The sequence below is a fragment of the Trichosurus vulpecula genome, chromosome 1 (genome assembly GCF_011100635.1).
Source record: "Trichosurus vulpecula isolate mTriVul1 chromosome 1, mTriVul1.pri, whole genome shotgun sequence".
In the NCBI taxonomy this organism is placed as follows: domain Eukaryota; kingdom Metazoa; phylum Chordata; class Mammalia; order Diprotodontia; family Phalangeridae; genus Trichosurus; species Trichosurus vulpecula.
In genome coordinates, this window is record NC_050573.1 from 197,756,578 (window position 1) to 197,783,184 (window position 26,607).

At 36.3% G+C, this 26,607-nt stretch overlaps 1 protein-coding gene across 2 annotated transcripts in view; it reads right to left on the reverse strand.

Annotated features, from left to right (window-relative positions):
- ATP9B (ATPase phospholipid transporting 9B (putative)) overlaps positions 1-26,607 on the reverse strand; it is a 527,294-nt gene that overhangs the window by 73,591 nt on the left and 427,096 nt on the right. For both annotated transcript variants that reach the window (XM_036766185.1, XM_036766193.1), the window contains exons 16-18: positions 11,730-11,891; positions 10,911-11,003; positions 660-743 (exon numbers count right to left, since the gene is read on the reverse strand). In XM_036766185.1, the coding sequence (XP_036622080.1) occupies positions 660-743; positions 10,911-11,003; positions 11,730-11,891 (339 nt within the window). The remainder of the gene's footprint in view (positions 1-659; positions 744-10,910; positions 11,004-11,729; positions 11,892-26,607) is intronic.

A 26,607-nucleotide genomic window follows, 5' to 3' on the forward strand; every position in this document is an offset into this window, starting at 1 on the left:
TATGTGTAGCAGTAGCTTATCATTATCACGAAATGTTTGGTACAGTTATGGGTGTGACTAATATGGCAACCACAAGTGAGCTGCAAGTTGCACACCCTCCAAGAAGGCTACAAAACCCAAGGTAAGAATGTTTTATCTGGTTCCACCTTTCCCAAGCACTGACTCCTGCTAACCTGGGAATGGAAAGTTGTAAGAGGTGAGGGATAAAAGAAGTGGACCATCCTACACAACACCGACAATAACTCATGTTCCTAGGGATAATTCTTTAAGGCAAATATGATTTGGGCCTGATTATGTATGCAGGGAAAGGGTTCAAAGGGCTTTCAGTCTATGTATCTCAAATTGGAAAAACAGAAATCTCAAATGGTGGGAACACATAATTTTATCAACAAATCAGATGCCTGAGTTTTTAGGATATAATCTCCAATTAATCCCGCATGAACGCTGTGTTCATAGATAAATCATCTATGTTTCTTATGTTTTGAGTTATAGGATTAGATATTTATAATAGCCTGTGAGTGAAGATACTACAGCAGCTCAAGTCTTCTGCAGTTTTAAGGCAAAGTAATAAGCTCTTGCCTCATCTAGTTTTCTGATTTTACTAAAGTATGTAAATCATGCAATGAAGCTAAGAAGGGTGACTATTATAAATCACATACCTCAAAGTCTTGATACTGTTCTTCTGTTAATGACTTTTTGGCAACAACGAGAGTACGTAATCCTTCTCGTGCCATATTACCACACTGGAAAAAAAGAAAAAGCCCAGGCATCTGTGAGCCAGAAAAAACCCTATTTACACGAAAAGCTATACTAGTTACATTCATATGTGTGTGTGTATTTATGTATATCTATCTATCAATTGATAGATATATTAAGGCTCTTAATTATCCCCATTTCCTTTTTATTCATCCACTCACTCAACAAAAAATAGCATAAAACACTGTATTAAGAACTGGGGGTAAAGATAAAAGGATGACTACAACGTGGGTCCTACACTCTAAGAGCTTGCAATCTAACAGGGGAGACAAAACACAAATACATACAGAGCACGCTATGCATAGGGTCATAACAGAGGGAAGGCACTGGAATTAAGAGGGGTTAGAGAAGGCTTCTGGTAAAATAAGAAATTTTAGTTAGGACTTAAAGGAAGCCAAAGAGATCAGTAGTCAGAGGGGAGGAGGAAGAGTATTCCAGGCATGGGAGACAGCCAGAGAGAATGCTTGGAGGAAGAGATGGAGTGTTTTGTTTATGGAACAGCCAGAAGGCCAGTGTCACTGGACTGAGGAGCATGTGGCTGGGAGGCAGAAGAAGACTGGAAAGTGGGTTAGGGTTATGAAAGGTTTTGAAAACCAAACAGAGCATTTTGTATTTGCTCCTGGAGGCAAAAAAGAGCCACTGGAGTTTACTGAGCAGAGGATGACATGATCAGACCTGGCTTTAAAAAATAACTTCAGTGGCTGAATGAAGGATGGACTGGGGAGAGACTTGAGGCAGGCTGACCCACCAACTAGCTACTGCAACAGTCCAGGTTTGAGGTGGTGAACTTCTATTCCATTTAGCTATGCCGATTTGTTGATAATTCACTCTAAACTCCTTTGCGACTGTTATGATTCAAGATTATATTAACATATACTTTAAAAAAACCCAGTGATACTCTGAGTATTACATCTGTACTCCTGATTCATTAAAAAGAGGGAAAATATGTAGGGTGTTTGGGAGAGCCTTTATGGACATAACTGGATAAGAATCACACTAAATAATGAGAACTCGATGAGAATTCTAGTGTATTTGTCATCTGCACTGGTAGATGACATAGCCATATTTATGAAATCATGGATCGTTTAAAATATCAAAAAAAGTAAAAGATAATTCTCAAATTTATTGTTAAAGAGTAACTGGTGAACATCTAGAAAAGAAAGTGGTAAGCATAAGGAGCTTGTCTGGCAGAGCTTTGTTAAGAACAAGTCATGTAGACTAACTTTATTTCCAATTCCTCCCCTCCTCCCACCTCTTTTTGTTGGTTTAATTACTAGCCTGGAAGATGAGAGGAATGCTGAAGACACAATTTACCTATGTTTTAGTAGAGCATTTGATGAAATTTTTCATACTATTCTTATGGAAAAGATGGTGAGAAGCAGGCTAGATTCTAGTACAATTAGGCGAATTAGGAACTGAATGAATGGATGGTTTGATGTTAAGGGAATTTCCAGTAGAATGTATCAGTAATTTGTTTTGTCCTGTGCTATTTAACATTTTTATTACTGATTTGTAGAAGGGCAGAGATGGCATGCTTATCTAATTTGCAGATGACTAGATGACTTAACAGTGAGAGTGATGATGGCTGACATACTGGATGTCTAAGTTGGGTTAAAAATAATCCTGGCAGGTTAGAACACTGGATCAAATCTAATATGATGAAATTCAATAGGCAGAAATCATCTTTGCTTAAAAAAAATCCCCAGCTTCACAAGTACAAGATGGGACACAGATGGGCAGATAACAGGTTATCTGAAAAGGAATGGAAGGGGGTTTACTGGACACATCATATTTAGTATGAGTCAATAAGAGTTAAAAAGCAAATAAAGATATTAATCATAGAATAACAAATCTAGATTTGGAAGAGAACTTAGAGGTCACTGTTTAACTTCCTTATTTTAAACATTAGGACTCATGTGATACTAGGTTATATTAAGAGAGGTATCTAGAAAGAAGAAAATGCTGGTCCTGTCACTGACAGCTGTGATCTGCCCTGGTCAGAACAACTGTGTTCAGTTCTGGGCAGGACATTTTGAGAAAGACACTGATGACATGGAGTGCCCAGAGGAGAGTGATCAAGATGGTGAAGTCCCCTGAGCTCTTATGTTAAAAGGATTGATTTAAGGAACTGGGAAGGTATAAATAGGAAAAGAGAAGACTTGGTGGAGGAGTAGAAAAGGGTTGTCTTCCATTATTTTAAGAGCTGTCATATGAAAGAGGGAACAGGTTTGTTCTCCTTGATCCTAGAGGGCAGCATTAATGGCAATGGGTGGAATAAATGAAATGAATAAATGACTGATGAAGGAAAAAAAATTAAGCATTTACTATGTGCTAAACACTGTGCTAAGCGTTAAGGCTACAAAAACAAAAAGCAAGGCGATCCTCAGCCTCGGGAGGCTTACGTTCTCATAGGAGATAGCAAATAAAGGATAGTGGTGGCCAAGAAAGGGTGTATTGGTTTGAGAAGCCACAATAACAGTGAGTTGATATACTGGGGAGTTGGCTGATATGTCCTTTCTAGTAACAATGGCAGGATTGATTTGATTATGATTTCTAGAGAAAGAGGTGGAAAATGTATGTGACCATGCCACATATGACATAGGGAAGAAGGCAAAAAGATGGCATCAGTGGAATATAATTATGACTAAGGAAGGTTAGATATAGTAAGCCATGTGAATTTGCACTCGCACACTCACCAGGGTGAGAGTTCCAAAGAACAGTGGGCTAAATCCTTCAGGGCACAGTTTTTAGAAGTCTGGTGGTAAAAAAATATATGGCTAAAGTGAAATGTGAAATATGGCTGGGACCAACTAGATATAGTTGTGAATTTGTACGGATGCAATCACCAAACAGGACAGCATTGGTGCCAGGGATGGAGTTCCAAAGTTGAATGGGTTATATCTTCTAGGGCATGATCCATGGAGGTCCACTAGTTCAGAGGGTATGGTACATGGCAAGAAGATGGGTTGGGTGGAACTTATAGAGAGGTAATTGGGCTCCATGCAAAGAAAAATTTCCTATCAGAGCTATTCCAAAGTGGAATGGACAGTCTTTGGAAGTAATGTGTTTCCCATTATTAGAGGTCTTTGTACAAAGGCTGGGTGACCTCTTGTTGGGATTATTCTTGTTCAGTTCTCAATTGAACTAAATGACCTCTGAGGCCCCTTTCATTCTGAAAATCTACTACTAACTACAAAGAGTATGCTATATATTCTTTTTCATCTGTTTTGTTTGATTTAGGCTCTCCCAAGACTAAACCAGGAGCATAAGCTCTATTAGGTTTTTATCAAGACAGAAAGTTTTACAAGTGTAGAAATGGTCACAGATGGTATGTTATCTAGGGGACTAGACTGAATAAGTTTAGAAACACTCATCATGAGAAGTCTGGGTAATGAATTATTTTGGGTGGTCACAGTAACTCTTTTTGAAGACTTTCTACTAAGTTGCAATCTGCTTTTGTCAAAGTTGCATTATAATTTTCATATATTTTTGACAAAAATGCATTATAATTTTATACATTTATTACATATTTATGTATAGGTTGAAGCTCTTCCTAAAAGATATAATTATCCTTTTATCCTCACACCATAGTGTTTTGTATGTAGCAAATATTTGAAAATGATTATCATATCAAGACAAAAGAGTAATAACCATAGTAACAGGCAGCCTAGGATAAGTGCCATAAGACTGACAGCAACAAAATATTCTGAAGTTTGATTATATAAAATTTTAAAAATTTAAATAAACTAGACCAATATGGCTAATATCAGAAGGGAAGCAGATAAGTGGGGAAAACCTTCGTTTGTAAGTTTCTCTGATGAAAAGTCTGATTTCTAAGATAATTAAGGAATGGATTCAAACTTATAAGAATAAGATCCAGTCCCCAAGTGAAAAATGGTCAATGGATATGAACAAGGAATCTTCAAAGGAAGAAATCAAAACTACCAAAAATCATACGAAAAATGCTCCAAATCTCTGATAATTATTAAAGCTAATTAAAGAAACCCTGAGATTCCACTTCCCACTCATAAGACTGGCAAAGTTGACAAAAAAGGAAAATGAGAAATGTTGGAAGGACTGCAAAAAACAGGCACATTCATATAGTGTCGGTAGAATTGTAAATTGGTTTAGTTATTTTGGAAAGTAATCTGGAACTATGCTCCCAAAGTAACTAAACTGCATATTCTTTGACCTAATGATAGTACAACTAAGCAGATACTCAGATTTTAAAAAGAGGAAAGGCATTCCTATATACACAAATATTTATAGCAGCCCTTTTTGTAGTGGCAAGAAACTGGAAACTAAGGGGATGCCAGTTGGTTGGAATGCTTACAGAATATGAATATAATGGAGTACTGTTGTGTCATAAGAAATGATGAAAGGGATGTTTTCAGAGAAACCTACAAAGACTATCATGAAGTAATACACAGAGAAGTGAGTGAGCAGAACCAGGAGAACAATTTATGTAATAACAACACTGTAAAGATAAACAAATAACTTTGAAAGACTTTAGACAGAAGTCTTAAGTCATCAATGCAATGGCCAAACTACAATTCTAGAGGACTGATGTTAAAGCATGTTATCCACTTCCTGACAAAGCAAAGAGGTGATGGACTCAGAGCACTAAATAAGACACATACATACACCCCGCACCCCACAACACACTTTTTTTCCCCCAACATAGTCAATGTAGGAATTTGTTTTGCTTGATTATGCACATTTGTTACAAGGGACTTTCTTTTATTTTTTCCAATGGGTAGAGGGGAAATGAGAGGTAGACAAAATATATTATTGTTAACTAAAAAAAAAATAAAAATTTTAAATGCCAGGGGGATGGGAGTTTAGAGGAATGAGATGTGTTTAGCTTGGGAGATCAGGGAAGTGTCATGGAGTATGAATTGAGTAGCATTTTGAAAGACATAAAAGGTGGACTGGACATTTCAGGTTGAAGAAACATGAATGAAGATGTAGTATTAAAAGTATAAAGATGTAGAAAATCATAAGAAATATTTCAGAAATAATAAAAAAATATAATTTGGCTAGAGGTTAGTGTACACGTAAGGATGTAGAGGTCAGAGAAGTAGGATGGAGCTACTCTGACAAGTGTGTAGGACAGATTAGAGGGGACAGACACTGAAAGTGGGAATGGTGAACGAAGAGGAGAAAAAGAACTGAGGACTGAACCTTAGAGAATAATAAAATTTAGAGGTTGGGGAAAGAAAAAAAAGAATCCATTAAATAGTGAGAGGTAAGTGGAAGAATCATGGCACTGCCTTGTTATAGAAGCCAATGGTTGAAAGTTTCAAGAAGAAAAAGTGATGAGCAGCATTACTTTCTGTTAAGGAGGCTAAGAACTAAGAAGAGACCATGCTACTTGGAAATTAGGTCATCTATCTGGTGACCTCCAAAGAATAGTTTAAGTAAGTAAGGTAGGCAAATATGGATTCTAAATGGTTACAGAATTGATGGATAGCAATGTAGATAATAATGATAATAGTAACAGTACTCATATAAAACTTTAAGGTTTGCAAAGAGCTTTACCTATGTTACCTCACAAGGTAGCATACAAACTATTTTTCTGAGACCTTTGATAGTAAGAGGAAAGAAAGAAATAGAATTGCATTTTGGGTAGTTGATGGATTTTTTTTTTTAAGCGTTTCGGGAATACCTGAGCATATCTGTAAGCGAAAATGAAGGAACAAATGAAAGGAGGAAGTTTGAGAATACAAAACATGAGAACTGATGGAGGAAGGTCTTAGATGAGGTAGAAGGGGATAAGCTTAAGAAAGAGGGGTGTTTCTCCAAGACAGGTGGAAAGATGAGACAATGAATGAGTAAAGGTATAGAGGAAATTTGAAGTAGAAGAAGGGAGCTTCAGCAAAATAGTTTCAAACTCCTCAGTACTCATAAAGGCAAGGAGAAAGAACAGCTGTTGTCAGGAATTTTCCAGAGTCAACAAAAGATGAATAAAAGGTTTACCAGGGAATAGTGAAGCAATACCTCTAGTTTGAAAATCAAAAGAATGAGAGAATATAAGCATATGCTTGTAGGGAGGCACAGTCAAAGCTCCCTTTACAAACAGATTCCCATTAAAGCCAAACAAAGGGAGGACAGAAAGAGACAGAGAATACATTACATTTATTTTCAGGCCTACTGCCTGATTTTCACAGAACCTGCTCTAATTTCTTTTAGTCTTTGGGCACAAGTAGGGGGCTTATTTTAATGGATGGATTGCTTGTTTATGATAACATTGCCAATGTTTCAGATTGTACTTTAATTCTAAGCTTTAAATTTTTGTGGTTTTAAGTTTCTCTATGTGTAAGCACATTATTGAAACATCTCATGTTTACCTTATCCTAAAAGTAAAACCGTCTAAGATAACTGAAAGGGGCAAAGAACAAATTAATTGTTTTTAGTCATTAAATAAATAAGGAGTTCAGAAATTCTCTTTGGCAATGATATTGGCTTTAAAACTTCAAAGGTAACATTTCTTTTCTTTACATAGTTTTCCACAAGGAACATATGTTTTTAAAAAGTTTGAAAAACAGAGGAAAGGAAACTTAAGGTACACAACTAAACCTCAACAAAAATGTTTTAATAACAACATTTTCTAGAAGTATTCGTAATAAACATTATCCAAACTTATTTATCATTTCTGCACGTATAGTGAAAGGCACTTTATGTAGAATAGTAGAAAGAGTGTTAGATTTGGAGGCAGAAGACCTGGGTTCAAAACTGGACTCAGTCTTTTAGCTATGAATTTGGGCATGTTAATTAACCTCTCTGGGCCAGACCTCAGTCCTCATCTGTAAAGTAAGGGTTGACCTATTTGAAGGTCCCTTCCATTTGTAAATCTATGATGCTATTTTGCATTTAAAGTATACCATTATAGAAATCCTGAAAGGCTTGGTACTATCTGGACCATACAGTTTTTCCTTCAAGAATTTTACTCTAAGAATATGTTCTTAATTGACTATACTATGAGTCATGGGTCTCATAAAATGAAGAAATTTATGACAAAATATCCTGGCAGAAAAGCTGCTAGAACTCTAACCATGTAATTGAAACCTGTTTCAATAGGAACAAAGAACAGTCTTTTGAAGGTACTTTGATGCGTACTATATTCTTCCTTGGCAGATTATGGCTTCAGGATAGCAAATTTAGAAAACATGTACTCTAAAAAAAATTTAAATGTGCAGATCATAGCTTGATAATGTATTTCAGAAAACCATAAAAAAATAGATGAACAAGTAAATGGGTTACTCTTTTTAAAAATGCAAAACTAAATAATAGTAAACCAGGTTATACACTTCTAGGGTTGGGTTGGAAATGAAAGCTACTGCTCCCACAGCAAGCATCTGGACACTACCCATATATAGTAAAGCTTAAAAATAAATTCTATATGCAGCATATAAAATGATAAGAGATAAATCTTAAGGCAGAGTTACAGTGACTGGGAGAAACATAATATTGAATGTTTGACCTTCTGGGCGTTTAGAATTGATAACATCAGCTAGGATTCTAAAATACCCTACAGTATTAGAATAGGGAAAACTTACACTTTTAAGTGATGGAAAATAAAGACACAATTTTATCTCAGCATTTTATCTGACCCAAATATGTTCAGATTTAGAAATGTTGTCTGCTTTTTTGGCGGACAGAAAGAAGAACGTTCTTATTAAGTAGTTTTCCCTTAAGGAGTATGAGTATCTCCACTGTGCCACACGAATTTTATATGTGTGTGTGTTTACAAATACTGGTGCAAATCTTCACCCATCAACTGTACCTTTGGAGAAAAGAAAAAGCTTTCTGGAAATTTGAAAACATGTTATTTTCCATTTAATGTAGGGGAAAGTACAAACCACGAGAGCAATGTTAGAAAAGCACTATGATATGGAAAGAGCACTTGACTGAGCCCCTGGCTTACAGATTCTGTGCCAGAAAGGAGTGTGACCAAGGACAAAACCCTTAACTTCTAAGTTTCACTTTTCTCATCTATAACGTAGCGATCAAAATATTTGTACTAGTACTTTTAAAGGGCTGATGGGATGAAAGGGCTTTATACAAATGTAAGGTATTATTATTTGTGACAGTTGATAAAAAATGCTGAATACTACTCCTGGTTGTTCTGTAGTTTTTAATCTAGGAATAATTTAGTAGACTTATAATGCACTTTGTATTAATTCTCTATAGAGAGATGCAATTTTACATAAGATTAAACCTTAATACAATTGGATTAACATAATTGAGTACTTTTTTGAGAAACAATAATTTATGATAATAATTGAAATGAGTGCTGCATTCTGCTCTGAAAGCCAGTGAGTTGGGGGTCTTTCAATTAATACAAAAAAGGAAATTATAAAGTGTTGGTCTTTCACTAAGAATGCCTAGAAAGCAATAATGATAACAGTATAAGACATCTGAACTGGAAAGAGGTAAATCACTAAAAAGTCAAGCGGATTGTAAACTAGTCAGAGTTTGTCTCTAGACTCTCATAGCTGAGTAGTCATATTTACCATTTTCTCACAGTGAATATTGCAAAATTTCAGGTGCAGAATTACAAAAATATTCACTTTTTCCCAGATGAAGAGTCTAGTACTTCCTGATTTTGAGAGCAAAGGTTTATGCCCATCATTACAATTGTAGGGCTTTTTCTTAAGAGAGCACTGTAAACTCGTGAACTTGTTTACTCTCATTTTTGAGAAAGCAAAATTCTTTCAGAGTAAAATAAATACATATAAGGATTTTGCTTTTTCAAGTGCAGCTTTTATACAGAGGAATTTATGTGGCAGAGCGGATATAGTGTTGGACTCAGTTTCAAAAGATTTTTGTTCAAATCCTGCCTCAGACATAAGCTGTGTGACCCTGGGCAAATCACTTACCTCCTCTCACCCTCAGTTTCCACAGGCCCCTATCAATACCCCTACCAGGGTTGTTGCAAGGATTGAAAGAGATAACTATGTAAAAGTTTTTGCAAACCTTACAGCGCTCTATTTTTATTGTTGTTATTATGTGCAGAAATATGTATAGTAGACCTTTGGAATTCTCTGTAAAGAGTAAATATGACTGGAAAAATAATACATGATGGTCTTAATAAAGCTGTCTTTGTGGCAAAAAATTTAATGTTGTCTGTGTGATGCAAGACATTTATTGATTTGACCCCAGAATGCTAAATAAATTAAACAAATACTTTACAATTAATTGTGCATCATTATCGCCAAAAGTAATTTTTATGACATTCTAGTAGGTCTTGAGGGAGTTTAATTTATTCATGTCCCTGATTAAATCAAAGTGCCCTGAAGGAGATATTGATTCATATTGCCAACACCATTATGAACATATGTGGTGTGATCTTTATATTAACATATTGTCTTTGTGTAGGGCAGATAAAGATCATTGCTGATGCCTAACTATACAGTGGGTTTTATGTGAACATACAGATAAGATACAGTATGATTTGTGTATATGAAATAGACACAGAATTGGTCAATAATTTAAAAGTTTTTACTTAAGCAGCCAAAAAACCAGAAATCTGACCATTTGAAGGAAAATCCTAGCTAAATAAGACATTATGAGACAGAAATATTACTATTTTAAGTGTAATTTGATGGATAAATTGGTTTTAGAATCTACGCTGCATAAACTCTGTGTAGAGACAATTGTACATTAGATCAATTTATAAAAATCTACTTAGGTTAATGATAGTTTCTAAAATGTTTTAAAGCATCATATTGATTGTATTTATAAAACTATTTTGAAATCTGAGTGAATGATTTTTAGTATTCTCAATTTTCTTCTGATAGAATGCAAAATATTCTTCAAAATGGCTATTATTTGCCATCTGCTTCATGACTTATACTACAAGAAAGACGCGGTCTGCAAACACCCACTAAAAAGGACCCTATTCTGTTCCCTATTTTACTGCTTTCTTTTTTTGCTTCATGAAGAAATGAAAACAATTTCTTTCTTCTAAGCCACTTTGTTGGATGCCAATGCTTGGCTTAGAATCCCTTTCTGTAAACTTGTTCTAGTAATATTAGTAGTAATGTAAAATTGAGAATAGAAAATATGCTTTCTTTCTCCACTACTTATAAAACTCAGTCATTTAAACATATTGTAGAGCTCATTTTATGGAAGAAGTTGAAAGGTCTTACCTCTTCTTCTAACCAATCATTGTACTGTACAATGCTGGACATAGCAACATCAGCACCTTTCATATAAAATGTAATTTCTGCAGTAGATTCATCCTGTAAATGCAATGAAAATAAACACAGTTCTATTTAAATGGCAGCACTTCTAATAACTAACTTTTGGGTTAATGCAAAATACATTCCTTTGTGACAAATCTTTTGCTACATGGCTGAACTCTCCCATCAGATACACAATCAAGAGCAAAGATCATATATTTTATTTGATCTTTGAGATGCTAATTAATAAAATAAAATTTGTCAAAAGATTTGTGAATATCATAGCAACATAGGTATTACTTTTCTCAAATTCTTATAGAGTAATGTAGTACTTAGTTGTTTTGCAGACTTCCAAGATATATCCAATGGACATGTGTTCTTCAAAAAGCAGTCGGATGTACATTTGGTAAACTTATGGTCATTAAGCATAAGTAAATTAAACATGTTTTTGTTTAATTTTAAACAGCCCAGGTTAACATAAAAGATTCACAAGTAAGCATTCCTGTATATACAGTTGATTGCCTTGTTAGATACTTAAGTTTGCCTTGTTGAATAAGGAAGGTACACATAGAGCATATTGAATTCTTAACCTCCCTTTCCTACATCTCACCATAAACATAAGGTTTTTTACTAAAGTTCTTTACTGATTTCACAAAATATTGGATGCTAAAGAATAAAAACTTTTAAATAATTAACTGAAACTACCATTTCAGAGCAGTCTATTTGTAATGCACACATTGAAGCAGAGTATAAAGTATTTTTCCAAACTAAATTTAAAGAACTTACCCTCACTATGATTCCCATACGTTTGCTCTCAGAAGTGAAGGGAAAAATCTGTAGAATAGAGTATGTCAGAATCTGTCCACCAGGGGTCTTTAGCTGCATTGAGGTAAGGTCCCTGTTAACTAGAGTAAGACCAACACTCTCTGTCCATTGCACCAGAGCTACCTAAAGAAAACCACATAAAATATTAGAGGTCAATTATTTCCTCATGTAAATGGCATCGACAAATGGTAGGCTTTAGGTGAGAGGTCAAAAGGTTTATGATGACATGACAAACTCAGGAAAGTTTATAGCTTTGGAACTCAGAGAGTTCCTCCCTTCCTCCTCAGGACTGGGGGTGTAGAAGGGGGAGGTAGCTCATCACTTCAACTACAGTACTGAACACTATTTTTCTAGGAGAGCAATATGAAAAAAGTTAACGACTTTTTTTTTTTTTAAAAAGAGATCATTCATGATGAAGACTTTTTAATGTAATTAATATCTAATGGATTGAAGTAAATTTTCCTTATTAGCTCTCTAGAGATCTTTGAAGATTAATATGAAACAAATATCTATCATTCCTAGATAATTTAGTTCTGGAAGGAGAGGAACTGACTAGATGTTGTCTCATGCTTCTTTTTATTTCTGAGTCTGTAGATTTGATAATATTGTAAACAGACAACTCTGTCATATTGTTCAGAGGCCAAAGAATTTCGCAAAATGATAGCTATACTGGCTCTATATAACACAGATATACATCAAAATTAAAATGTTTTAACAATTAAAAATGAGCCAATTATGGGGTGTAGAAATTTATCTTGCCCTACAAGAAAGGAAGGGAAAAGGGGATGGGAGGGGAGTGGGGTGACAGAAGGGAGGGCTGACTGGGGAACAGGGCAACCAGAATATACGCCATCCTGGAGTGGGGGGGAGGGTAGAAATGGGGAGAAAATTTGTAATTCAAACTGTTGTGAAAATCAATGCTGAAAACTAAATATATTAAATAAATTTTTAAAATGAGCCAATTATGAAATAAGAAAAATATTAAAATAGAAAGCCATTTATGAATATTCCTTAAAGGAAAATATTTTAATACTAAAAATGTTTTTGAAGTTGATATCTCTGAAAACAATTTTACTTTTAAAGTGTCACATATTTAAGTTTCAACAAACAACATTAACTCAGAAGAATTCTTCTACAATTAAAGTAACTAAAATTACCTATAACTTAACATTCAAACATAAAAGGATGAATGACTGGAGGAATAAAGTTTTTTTGAGAAAAATCACCAATGCGCATCAAAATCTTCATGAAGATTTTGATTTTCACTTAATAATACCTTTTCACTTATTTTAAAAAAATGTGTTACACCTCACTTTATAATGATTTTTAGAAATAATCAGGAAAAAGACAGAATGGCATACCATAAATTTTTATAGATAGATTTATGGCCACTAATGATAACAATGAATACCATTTAATATAATTTAGATAGGGAGAAGCTATAAAGAGGATTTTTATGGTTAGAGATTTCTGTATTTTCCCATGTAAAACTATCATCTAATTTGCTTTGTAGAAGACTGTGACATGCTAACTTACACATACCTTTTGCTAGAATTTTATTTTGTATCTTCTAACAGTCAAAAAGCATTTAAATGCCTGCTATGTGCCAGGCACTGTGCTAAGAACTGGAGACACAAAAAAGGGGTAAAAACCAGTTCTTGCTCTCAAGGAGCTCATAAGCAGGTGCAGGAATGCATGGTACAAGAAGACTGGGAAGGTTGGAAAGGGCCAGGTTACGACAGACTTTAAAGGCCAAACAGGATTTTATATTTCATCCTGGAGGTAAGAGGGAACCACTAGAGCTTATAGAGGTATGTGTTTTGTCTCAGTTTTACTTTATAGTTTACTCAAAATCTTGCTATGATACCTCATTTGGGTGCAAAGTAACCCTGTATTCTCAAGGGTTTTGCATGAGAAGCATTAGCTTTAATTCTACCAAGCTGCAAATGGTTTGAATACAAGCCTGATAACAGATTACAGCTACTCATACTGCTATGTTAAAAGGTGGGGGGTGGGGAGGGGGTGGGGCACGGAGCCAAGATGGCAGCTAGAAAGCAGGGACTTGCTTAAGCTCTCCCCTAAGTCCCTCCAAACACCTATAAAAATGGCTCTGAACAAATTCTAAAGCTGCAGAACCCACGGAATAGCAGAAGAAAGCAGGGCTCCAGCCCAGGACAGCCTGGATGGTTGCTGGATAAGGTCTATCATGCAGGGACCTGGGAGTGGAGCCCAGTGTGGGCCGTGCCAGGACCAGCCAGACTGGGAGCCAGGCAGAACAGGCCCTAGTGCCCTGAATCAGTGAGCTGTGGCAGTTACCAGACTTCTCAACCCACAAACGACAAAGACAATAAAGTTAGTGGGAAAAGCTGCTGGGACAGAGTGAAAGGAGTTCATGGTTTGGCCACTGCCCCAGGGGCGGTGGAGGTGGTGTAGCTCTGAGGCTGCTTCCAGAGCTACAGCTGCAGTTGCCTCCAGCCCCAGGCCCACCTGGTGGGAGGAATTAAGTGGCTGATTAGAGTGGGAGTGGAAAGCCTGCTTTGCCCTGCCTGGATCTGGGCCACAATTCTGGTTGGCAGTTCTTGGGGGAGAAGGAACACTGGTGTGGCAGAGCTTGCTGTGTAGAAGTAGCTCTGAAAACAGCTGCACAGCCCCTCAAGCCTGGGACTAAGTACTCTGTACTCTACAAGCAGTCATACCCCTATAAAAAGCTCAAGGGTCAAGTAGTTGGATGGGAACATCAACAGGCAGTGAAAAGCAACTCAGATTCAGACTCACACTTTGGAATCTTTTTTTGGTGACAAAGAAGACCAAAACATACAACAAGAAGAAGTCAACAAAGTCAAAGAGCCTACATCAAAAGCCTCCAAGAAAAATATGAATTGGTGTCAGGCCACGGAAGAGCTCAAAAAGGATGCTCCAAGGCAAAATATGGATTTTGAATAAAATAGAGGACTTTCAAGCTTTCTCAGTGAAAAGACAAGAGCTAAACAGAAAATCTGACTTTCAAACACAAGAATCAAGAGAAGCATGAAAAGGCAAACAAGAAAGAGAAATCATAAGGGAGTTACTAAAGTTGAACAGTTTTGTTTACATTCCTATATGGAAAGATGATGTGTATGATTTATGAGACCTCAGTATTAGGGTGGCTGAAGGGAATATACATATACATATACATATACATATACATATACATATACATATAGACAGAGGTCACAGAGTGAGTTGAATATGAAGGGATGATATCTAAAAAAATAAAATCAAATTAAAGGATGAGAGATAAATATATTGAGAGAGGGAGAAACAGAGAGATAGAATGGGGTAAATTATCTCACATAAAAGTGGCAAGAAAAAGCAGTTGGAAGGGAAGGGGGGTAGGTGAGGGGGAATGAGTGAATCAAAAGCAAACACTTTCAAAAAGGGACAGGGTCAAGGGAGAAAACTGAATAAGCAGGGACAGGATAGGAGGGAGCAAAATATAGTTAGTCTTTCACAAAATGAATATTGTGGAAGGGTTTTGCATAATGATACACGTGTGACCTATGTTGAATTGCTTGCCTTCTTAGGAAGGCTGGGTGGGGAGGGAAGAGGGGAGAGAATTTGGAATTCAAAGTTTTAAAAGCAGATGCTCCAAAAAAAGAGTTGTTTTTGTATGCAACTGGGAAATAAGATATACAGGCAATGGCACATAGAAATCTATCTTGCCCTACAAGAAAGTAAGGGAAAAGGGGATGGTGGGGAGTGGGGTGACAGAAGGGAGGGCTGACTGGGGAATGGTGCAATCAGAATATATGTCATCTTGGATTGGGGTGAAGGGTAGAAAAGGGGAGAAAACTTATAATTCAAAATCTTGTGGGAATCAATGCTGAAAACTAAAAATATTAAATAAATAATAAAATTTTTAAAAAAAGGTATGGACAGTTTAGCAGCTTTTACCATTTTTCTTTTGCAGGTGACTCAATAGATGGGCAAGGGTAGGAATAAGCATTTATATAACACCTACACTGTACTAAAGTGCTTTGTAAATATTGTCTCATTTGATTCTCACAATAAACCTTCAAGGCAGGTGCCATTTTATCCCCATTTTACACTTGAGGAAGTTGAAGCAAATAGAGGTTAAGTGATTTGCCCAGCATCACAAAGTAAGTGTGGAGACTGAATCTGCACTGAGGTCTTCCTCACTCAGGGCCCAGTGCTCTCTCTACTGCACCATCCAGTTGCTTACGTGTATATGAACAGCATTCTGCACCCATAGTCCCAGAACCCTCAACCAATAGGAGGGAAGTTCACAAGGGGGAAGATATTAGATAGCAGTTTTTCCCTCTAGGGTTTTTAGTTAACTGAAAGACTGACAAGTCAGTAAGAGAATATGGAGGCCAAGAAGGCTAAGGAAACCTAAGGTTCTTTAAGAAAGGCAGTGGAGAGATAATTTGGAAATTGTCAGACCACCTGAAAGCCATGATCAGAAAAAGAGCCTAGATATCATCTTTCAAAAGGTTATCAAGGAAAACTGCCCTGATATTCTAGAACCAGAGGGTAAATTGGAAATTGAAAGAATCCACTGATTGCCTCTTGAAAAAGATCCCCAAAAGAAAACTCCTAGGAATATTGTAGCCAAATTCCACAGGGGGAGAATACTGCAAGCAGCCAGAAACAAACAATTTGAATATTGTCGAGATACAATCAGGATAACACAAGATCTAGTAGCTTCTACGTTAAGGGATCGAAGGGCTTGGAATATGATATTTCAGAGGTCAAGGGAGCTGGGATTGAAGCCAAGAATCATCTACCCACTAAAACTGAGTATAATGCTCCAAGGCAAAATATGAATTTTCAATAAAATAGAGGACTTTTAAGCTTTCTCAGTGAAAAGACCAGAGCTGAATAGAAAATTTGACTTTCAAGTGCAGGAATAAGAATAAAGAGAAGCATGAAAAGGTAAACAAGATAGAGAATTCATACAGGACTATAATAGCAATTAAGGTGGAACTTTTTGCTGTTGGCCTTTAATGATTCTGGCCTTTGTTTGAATGGGGCTGATAAAGTGGGATGTTTTTGTATTTCTCAGCACTGAGACAACTGGAAGTCATTGATTTGTATCTGATGTGATAACGGTGGTGGGGAATTTTTCCAAGGCCAGCCTGAGAGAGGTCAGGGCCCTCGGGGCCCTGAACAGGATATATAAGTGCAGAGGTTAGCCTTTTCTCTCAGAGCTCTGAGCCATAGCAGGAGTGGCACGTGACTCTGGGCCAGCCATTGTAATGAGCTCCCTGTCTTTTGAATCTCATGATGTATTACTTTCCTTACTACACTTTATGATACAACCAAGCCAGCCTTCCCTGTGTTCCTTACATAGTACCCTCCATGTCCCCCCATCTCTAGGACTTTGCACTGGCTGTCTGTGGCCTTTCTTACATCATGCCAGAATCCCTCACTTCCTTCAAAACATAGCTCAGATACCATTTTTTACATAGTCTTTCCTCATTCTTCCCTAACTACCTTGTATTTATTTCGTGTTGATTCTGTATATACACATGCACATGCTGTCTCTCCCAACAGAATTTAAGCTCCTTGAGAGGAGGGACTATTTTGCTTTTTGTCTTTTTATTCCTATTGTCCACAACAATGCTTGGAATACAGTGGACACTTAACAAAAACCTGGTAACTGACTAAAGTTACAAATAGGAAAATTTAGACTTGATATAAGAAAAACATTCCTAAGACTTACAACTATTCAAAACTAGAATGGGTTGCCACACGAAGTAAAGTAATCTTTACTAGAGGACATAAGATTATTAAGACTGTAAATTTAGAGTTGTAAATCTAGACCTTAGAGGGAAAATATACGGTCCAACATCTTCGTTTTTCAGTTGAAGAAACTGAGGCATTGAAAGCTTCAGTAATATGCCCAAAGTCAGAGAGGCAGGAAGTGTCAAGGACAGGATTTGAATCAAAGTCCTTTAACTTTAGAGTCAATGGACTCTTTCCATTACACTATGGTATCTTTAGTAAAAGCTGAATGAGAATGCTGGATTTGTAGAGGGGTTCTTATTGAGGTATAGGCTGAACAAAATGGCCTAAGTTGTTCCTTTCAACTCTAGAAGTCACTGATTCTCTGACACCAATATTTTCCCAGTAATGCTGTAAATCACAAAGCACTCTTAAAAAATAAAAATTACAGGTGACACAAGGGGCAATGAAAAAAATGGTTGACTGATAGAAAAGGCTGTAGCACGTTACTAATGATATCTCATGCACAAATGATGGCATGGAAACCACAATTTATAACCAGAAAAGGATACGGATTAATCAACGAGTGAGCAGGAAAACAGTGGCAGCTATGTGGTGTAGTAGATAGAGTATCAGGCCTGGAGTCAGGAAGACTCATCTTCCTGAATAAAAATCCAGCCTCACTTACTAGCTAGGTAACTCTGTCACTTAACCCTGTTTGTCTCAGTTTCTCATTTGTAAAATGAGCTGGAGAAGGAAATGGCAAACCATTCCTGTATCTTTGCCAAGAAAACCCCAAATGGGGTTAAGAAGAGTCAGACATGGCTGAACACAACAACAAAAAAACAAGCATGAAAGACAGAGAATAGACAGCACAAGTGCTATACTGATATCCTTGTGACAGTAAAAGAGTCCATGAAAAGAATCCAGTATGTTGATGGCTCCCCTAAGGAAGATAAAGAATTATATGGAAGGCCACAGACAACTACACAGGTGAGAAAGTATGGTGTAGTGGTAATATCACGATTGAAGGGAGTACCAATACCAATGAGACCATATATCCATCTAAGTGCTTTGCATACAAGTAGACACTCGACAGATATGTGCTGAATTTAAATTAAATATCTACATGATGGGTCATTGTATAGAAACTGAATCCAGCATAGGTTGTCCTACAGAAACCTCTGTAATAATTGTGGTATATGAATGTACAAGAATCTTATTGGGCTGTAAGAAATGATGAACATGAATACAGAAAAAATGGAGATACACTCACAGTCCCCCCACCCCCCTCCCCATACAACATGAAGTAAGCAGAGCAAGGAAAACAACATGCATGATAAATACAACAACATAAACGGAATCAAAACAATCAAAACTGAATGTTGTGAAATTCTAAAAAGAAGTTTGGTTCCCCAAAAAGTAATCTGAAACGAAAACTGCCCTCTCTCTTTGCTGGGGAAGAGGGACCTAGGAATGTGGAACATGATATTTAATATCATGTTTTTTTCTTATGTATTGATCATTTCTGCTGAAGTTTTTCCTCTCCTCTTTAATTTTTTTAAGGGAGGAAGGAGAGTGATAGAGGGGGAAATCCATGCAATATGAAAAGAAGAGATTAAAAAAAAGAAAGAAACCTATGTTATTTACTAAACAAGAGCTCCTATACTAGGCAACTGACAAAAGATTATATATGGAGGAGAATGTTACAGCTATGAGTTCTCAGTAGTCATCTAATTTGACACAAGGTAACTGAAGCCAAGGGAGGTTAAATGCCTTTTCCATAGTTACAAAGGGAATGGTAGAAATATGGGACTAGAATTCAAATGTTTTTGACTGCCATTCTTTTTAGTGTGCCAGGAGACTGAGAATTTCTTATGGTTCTTTCATGTATATTAATATGTCTCCTCACTAGTTACCTGATTTTTCTTTTTAAAAAAATCAATATTTCATTTCTTCTGGAAAAAAAACTTTTTAAGGGAAACAAGTGTATTATATTTGAAAAATTAAGTTTTCCTCTCAAAAACTTTCAAGACTTCATATAGATTCACATTGGTGAAACTAATTTTGAAAGATAGTAAACCTGTACTAATGAATAATGAGAACAAAACCAACTGATTTTGTATTTTTATAATGATGAAATCGAAGTGATAGAATAGGTTGTTTAGTGTTTGGTAAAATAAGCTTCTTTTCCCTGGAAAAAATTCAGGCAGATGTAGGGTAAACACCTGTCAGGGAAATGATATAGGAAGAATTTCTATATTGGATGGAAAGTGGGTAAAGATGACCTCTAAGGTCCTTTTGAACTCTAAGTCTATGCACATGTTTGTCACCCAATGAGTCACTGAGTGAAGTTGGAATTAGAACTCAGCCTCTGAGTTTCCTGCTTGTTACCAAGTTACAGCGTTACACTACTTTGCTAAAATCACAGTGTTGATAACGCAGTACTATAATTTACAGCATATTACTAATGTCAGTGAAGGGGATTGTCAGCACTAATAAAAAGAAGAAGGCAGCAGAAAAGAAATTTAGAAAGGATAAGAAATGGATATTTTAAAAAGTATTTTTCAAACGTTCAAAATCACAAGACATTTTAGAAGATGTTTTTCTTCAATAACTCGTCTATAGAAGCTGAAAATGATCCCATACTCCTAAGGTTAATTTTCAATTTACTCAGTGAAAGGTTACTATTACATTTTGACCTGTAAATTGTATCTTTCTTCTAATACCCTATCATCTCATTTGTGTCCCATTGCAGCTAGGACTTAAGCATTCTATATTTGGTGACTCACATCTGTTTATTATTTAGTTTATGCATGGTTTCACAAGCCATTTGAGTTAGCAACTTGTAGCAAAGTCATTTTAGCTCATTATACCTGGCCTAAAATGCTATGCATTTTAAAGCAGTGATCATTTTAAGGATCATCTCTCTATATAGGATGAATCATATGAGAACATAAAAGAATTCATATTCAAAATAATTTTAAGTTATATCAAGAAAAGACTTTCTAAAATCTAACTTTAAAAAGTAAGTTTTTAAGTTAAAAAAAAGCATTAACATGGAAAAACATTCCATGTCCATATACGAAGTAAAGTAAATAACTGTTTTAGAGTCACTGTGGAATAAAAATAACTCGCAGACTGATATATGGTACTTTCAAAATAACAGCTGCTGAATTCAAGCCCATTTATTTTCCAATATAAGGCTATGCTTTAACTCAATAACGTCAAACTCAAAATAGAAATAGATCCCTAGATGCTTATTGACTTAGAAAACCACAAATTAACATTATCTAGGTTTTACTGCATTTTTATTTTGTTAAACATTTCTGAATTATGTTTCAATCTAGTTAGGTAGGGTTTTGACACCATTGCTTTAACTCAATCAAGCCAGGCTGGCTTATTCACAATGGTAATTCACAACTCTGATTGTACATATGTAGCTTTCAGCATTTTAATATTAAAATGAAACACAAAGAGAACAGTAGTTTTCTGCTCTAGTTATAAATATTTTTCACAGAATCAGATGGTATTTTATAGTTCATTTTGCCCAAATAGATTCAAATGAAAATTTCTCTCTTTAACATGTCCAACAAATAGTTATCCAGCCTTTGCATGAAGACCTGTAGTGAGGGAGAACCCATTCCAGTTTTTGTAAAGCTCTAATTATGAAATTAGTTGTTAAGAAAACTTTTTAATGTAAATCAAAAATCTTTCTGTGACGTCTACCCATCACTCCTAGTTCTGCCACCTCTAGGTATCAATAAACAATAAATTTAACCAGTCATATACATGATAGCCCTTCAAATACATAGTGTGTTGGTAAGCAAAATGGGCTCTTAGCACTTAGTTGGCCGTTGTTTCCTTTGAGTAATTCAGTGTATTTAATTGAGCCTTACTAGGTGCTAAGCCCCAGGCCCAAACCCCTATTAGGTGTGGAACCTATGTGAGTGTGAATTGGTGACTGGGGTGGGGCCCAAGGTGGGGCTGGCTAAGGGGAGGTGCTAACTCCAGAGCCATGCCAGTCTTGAGTCTTACTAAGTGCTAAGCCCCAGGCTCTAACCCCTATTAGGTGTTAACCTAACCTATGTGGATGTGAACCTCCCAGGGTCCTAAGGGGAGGGGCTAACTCAAGAGCCAATCATAGCAGCCTAAGTTCTGGTCATTCAGATGATGTTTGATGACGTCTGAAGCCCTATAAGAAGAGAGGACAGAGCCATCTGTACAGGGCTCTCACTTGAGATGGTGTTGATGCAGAGACTCCAGGCAGCTGTAGCTAAGGGCCCTTCAGCTTGTAACCTGGATGCTGAGACTTTGTTAAACTCTGGTAACTATGTATTGGGATTTGAATCAGACAAGGTCTGTCTGTGATGTTTGGCATTTGTTTGTATTTGTTCTGAAGTTCAGGGTGCTGGCTTTTTCCCCTGAACTAAGTGAATGATATTTGTATGCTGAATTAAAGTAAGCTTGTCAACCCCTTCACGTAGCTTTCCTTAGTTAAGCAGATCAAAAGAACCTGTGCTTTTGCAGTGTGCTGGTAGTGTTCTTGTTGTTGGGCTTTCACCCCCACAACAGCTGCTAGCCGGATTGTTGAAACACATGCTTTAGTTAAATCTTTCCTCCACACTAAGTACCCTCAGAGTTTAATACACAATCAATAGGGAAATGTAGTTGAGGACACTGTACACAGAAAGTATGCAGAATGGCCTGAGGAAATATAAAGAGGTGGGAGATGGAGTACTGAGTTTAGTGCAGGGTTGCTGGAACATAAAATATATTAAGGAGAGCAATGTGAAATAAGGCCTGAAACGTTGTGACCAGATGTTGGAAGGGTTAGATTTTATCCTAGAGGAAACAGGGTTGCCACTAAAGGTTTTTGATTGGGGGAAGGGGGAGTGTGTGACATGGTCAGATTCATGCCTAGAGATATTGTGGCAGCTGTATGTAGGATGAGTTTGAGAGAGGAAAGCCTTGAAACGAGGAGTCCATTTAGGAAGTTATTACAATAGACCAGGTGAGAGGATGTTGGGGCCTAAATTAGTGTGGTGGTCATGTAAATAGGGAGATAAGAAACACTGTGAGAGATGTGTGGGCAGAATCAATAAAGTCTGTCAAATGAATGGATGTAGGTTATTAATAACCAAGAGTATAGGATAAGGGTTCCTAGTCTGATGTCCATTAATTTGTTTTAAAAAACATTTTGATAACTGTATTTCACTATACTTAGTTTCCTTTGTAATCCTAATGAATTTCATTTTATGCATTTAAAAATATTCTAAGAAGGCATTCATAGGTTTCCCTAGATTGCCGGAGGGGTCTATGACACAAACAAGGTTGAGTATCTCTGTGTAGGATGACTCCAAGGTCAGGTACTTGGTGACCAGAGGAATGATGGTCACAGAACCCAAAGAAAGCAAAAATATTTAGCAGCAAGCAGATGAAAAGTGTCAAAAATGGCAGAGGATTTATCAGTTAAGACATCACTGCCAGGCTTTGAAAGGGCAACTGAAGTAAATGGTTATTTGAATCTAGAGTGCAAGAGAGTTAGAAGTGGGAAAGTGGTGATAAGGGCAAGCACCTTGTAAGTGTAGTTGATTTTTTAAAAGTTTTCCATATCACCCTTATAAATACAGGCCTTTATTACCTTTCACCAGGCCTACTACAAAAACTTCCTAAGTGGTTTTCCTGCCTCCCCCTAACTGTTCACTCTCCAATCCATCCAGCTGCCAAATTGATATTATTAAAACACAAAGTCTGGCCATTACTTCTCTGCTCAAAAATCATCAGCAACTACCTAAGTAAAAATGAAATTCCTTAGCCTGGTATTTTAAGAGGCTTCATGATACGGTTTTCATGATATGATATCTTTTTCAGACATTTATACTACTCTCTCTTAATATAAGCTATGTTCTAGTCAAACTATCCAATAAGCTGTTTCTTGAACTATATATACAACATATATTTCATCTTTCAAAAGACAAAAAATAAAACCAAAAATATACAGAAAATATGACCCATATGTTGGATATTTTGAAAAACAGAATGGAATGAAGAGAACTCAGTGGTTCTGTGAGAAAATAGGAAATATTAGTAAAAAGTCAAAAGACTGAATTTGGAACATATGAGACACCTACTATTTAAAAAAAAATGACCTGGTGAAAAAAGATGAGAATTTAAAATATTTTTTAAAAAAATATGTTTAACATTTGCTGAAAGAAAAAAAAATTCCATCTATAAAAAACAGAATAAAAAAAGGATTACATGTGAAACTATGAATCTCTAATATAGCTTGCTTTCTTTTTAAACTATATAATAAAGTCAAAATGATACTTTCAAAACTATCTTACTTGTCTATATTTCCCTTAGAACTTCCTTCTGTCATGAAGAAAGATAATTTAAGAAGGATTACTACCTAAAAACCATTATAAAAACTGCGTGTGTGTGTGCGTGTGCGTGTGTGTGTGTGTGTGTGTGTGTGTGTGTGTGTGTGCATGCGTGCTTGCATGTCTAAGTAAAATGGTGGTGGGGTGAGGAGCACTCAAAAGCCTATTAATTCCAACTTCTTTTTGCTATTTCATCCCATTGTCTTCAAAACGCTCTAGGGGTGTGACAGCATCTAGTGATGGCATACAGGGCAGTCAGTCAAAGCATATAATAAGTGCTTACTATGTGCTATGCACAGTGATAAGCTCTGTGGATACACAGAAAGGCAACAAGCTCACAATCTAAAGAAGGCCTTCTTCCTCCACTGAGTCCACATGAAAGGCTCTTCAGCCTTTTCATTTGTTCTTTTCAATTCTAAGTGAAGAGAGTAGAGTCTTTGGATCTGATTTATAGAGAGACAGATGGGATCTCAGAGTCAGAATCCAGGCCAGTTGTTGCGGGCAGTCCAGTATCAATACTCTGAGAAATAAGCAAAGTTTTCTGAGAGTGACTTTTGGGACCTAAACCTAGCAGAATGGTTTATCTGGCATGGATAATGCCTTTGGATGCTAACTTGGTGAGTTATGACTCTAATTTCCTCCAGAGACACCAAGGTAGGTAGGGGATATTATGCCCTTCGAGGGATTGGGAAAGTAAAGTTTTATGCTTTTTGACATAAATATTCCCTTTTAAAAGCTAAATTAGAGGTATTAGTCACTATCTCCCCTAACAAACTGGATGATATAATCTTCATCATTTTACAAAATGAGCAAACAAGTACAAAAAAGATAGAAACAGGTATTGGCTGTGTGATTTCACTGGTATTGGGAACTCCCTGGTGAAGTATTCCTCTACTAATGCAGACTGGAACCTTCTCTACCACTTATAATTGTAGTTATAGTCAGTTGCCTAAGGAACTAAGGAGTTAGGTGACTTTCCCAGGGTCACACAACCAGTATATGTCAAAGGAGAGACTAAAATTCAGCCTCCCTGGCTCAAAGATCAACTCTTTATCAACTGCATCAAATGACTTCTCACAAAAAAGAAGAGGTTTCTTACCTTGAATCTTATCAAAGATTTCATGAGAATGTGAATATTGATCTATTTCAGATAATAACATTTTCAATGTAAATGTGCTCTCTTTTTGTAACAGCAAGCACCCTGTCACATACAGGATGGTCTGCTAGCACAGGTTCTTTGATCTGCTTTTAAAGGAAAGGCAATCTTTAAAGGGGTCAACAATCCTACTCTAATTACATTCACTAGTTCAGGGGAAAGGTCAGCACCCTGAATGTGGGGAAAATACAAGCAGAGAAAAATACAAGCACAAAGATCAACAGATAGGGCTCCAACTGTCTGAACAAGGTAATACAACCACCTTCATACACCACCAGATCTAGGAAGCAAAGATACATTTAAGCAGTTGGGGGCAGGGGGCAGTCTGAACAAATGGCTACTCAGAGTCCTGTTCAGGGAATCAAAAGGTCCTTCTCCTAAGCGAACCCTCGAAGCAAAATACCAACTTCAGAATACATATACACTTTTCAGAGCCAGAAGGCATCACAACCCTCATGATTCAGTGACTAACTAGCTTAGTACCAAAAGGTGTGAAAGCCTGCCTACAAGCTAGCATCCCAGTAAGCAAGCCTTGCCCTAAGGAAGCTCTTCCTTAGGCAAGTTCCTCCCCCAACGGGCTCCATATGACTCAAGATGTATCACAGCTGTGATTGAACACATGTGGTCACACAGGCCTATTAATGGACAAAGAAGATCTTCCTATTCTAAATAGGAAATATGAGCTAGCATTTTCCTTTTAAATTGCAGTCATGGTTTATCTGGCCCAATTCCCCTTGTAACCAACAGCATGCAGATTTGCAAGATGATTGGCTAGGTTCAAGGTCAGCTACTAAATTATTTTTCTATTCTATTTTCAACATAATCACACCTTTCGTGGCAAAATTAAAAACATTATCCAATTATTAACAGGTAGAGGTTTTCCTAATTAGGCTTTGGTAGAATTACAGAATGTGATTTAAGAATATAGATATTATCTATAAAATACAATAGAGTATTCTAGAAAACATATTAGGCTTTATAGTACAAAGAATGAACTACGTACTAAATCAATGAATGCCTCTAAAAATTTTTAAAATTCCATTAACAGAAACATTAGCCAATCATATTAAACAATTACAAAATGGAGAGCATATGTTTAAAAATCTGTTTAACTTAATGCCCTTTGGTGACCTTTGCCTTGCAGTTTGTATCTGATTCTCAGATATTGCTTTTAATTACCTTTTTCTTTCAAACAAACCATTGTTGTCAGTGTCAATGGATAATAATTAAATTACAAAGCTCTAAATTAACCAAACACAAAAATAGAAGATGATGAATGAAATATATTTTGTTTTCTACTCTGGTTGGTCATATATTACTTCTAATTTTAAACTATCATGTATATATTTTTTGCAAATTAATACATCTGTGTGTATACATATGTATCCAAACGTACCTGCATGTACTTGGAATTAAGATACCACTAGATTGTTCCAAAAAATTTACAAATGTCAGGAATTTTCTGTCTATTGTTTTTACTATATTTATGAATATATCACATTCATATAGCACTTAAAAGGTTTTTAAGAAATTTCCTCATATTGATTACAAAATAGGAAATTTAGCTTACATT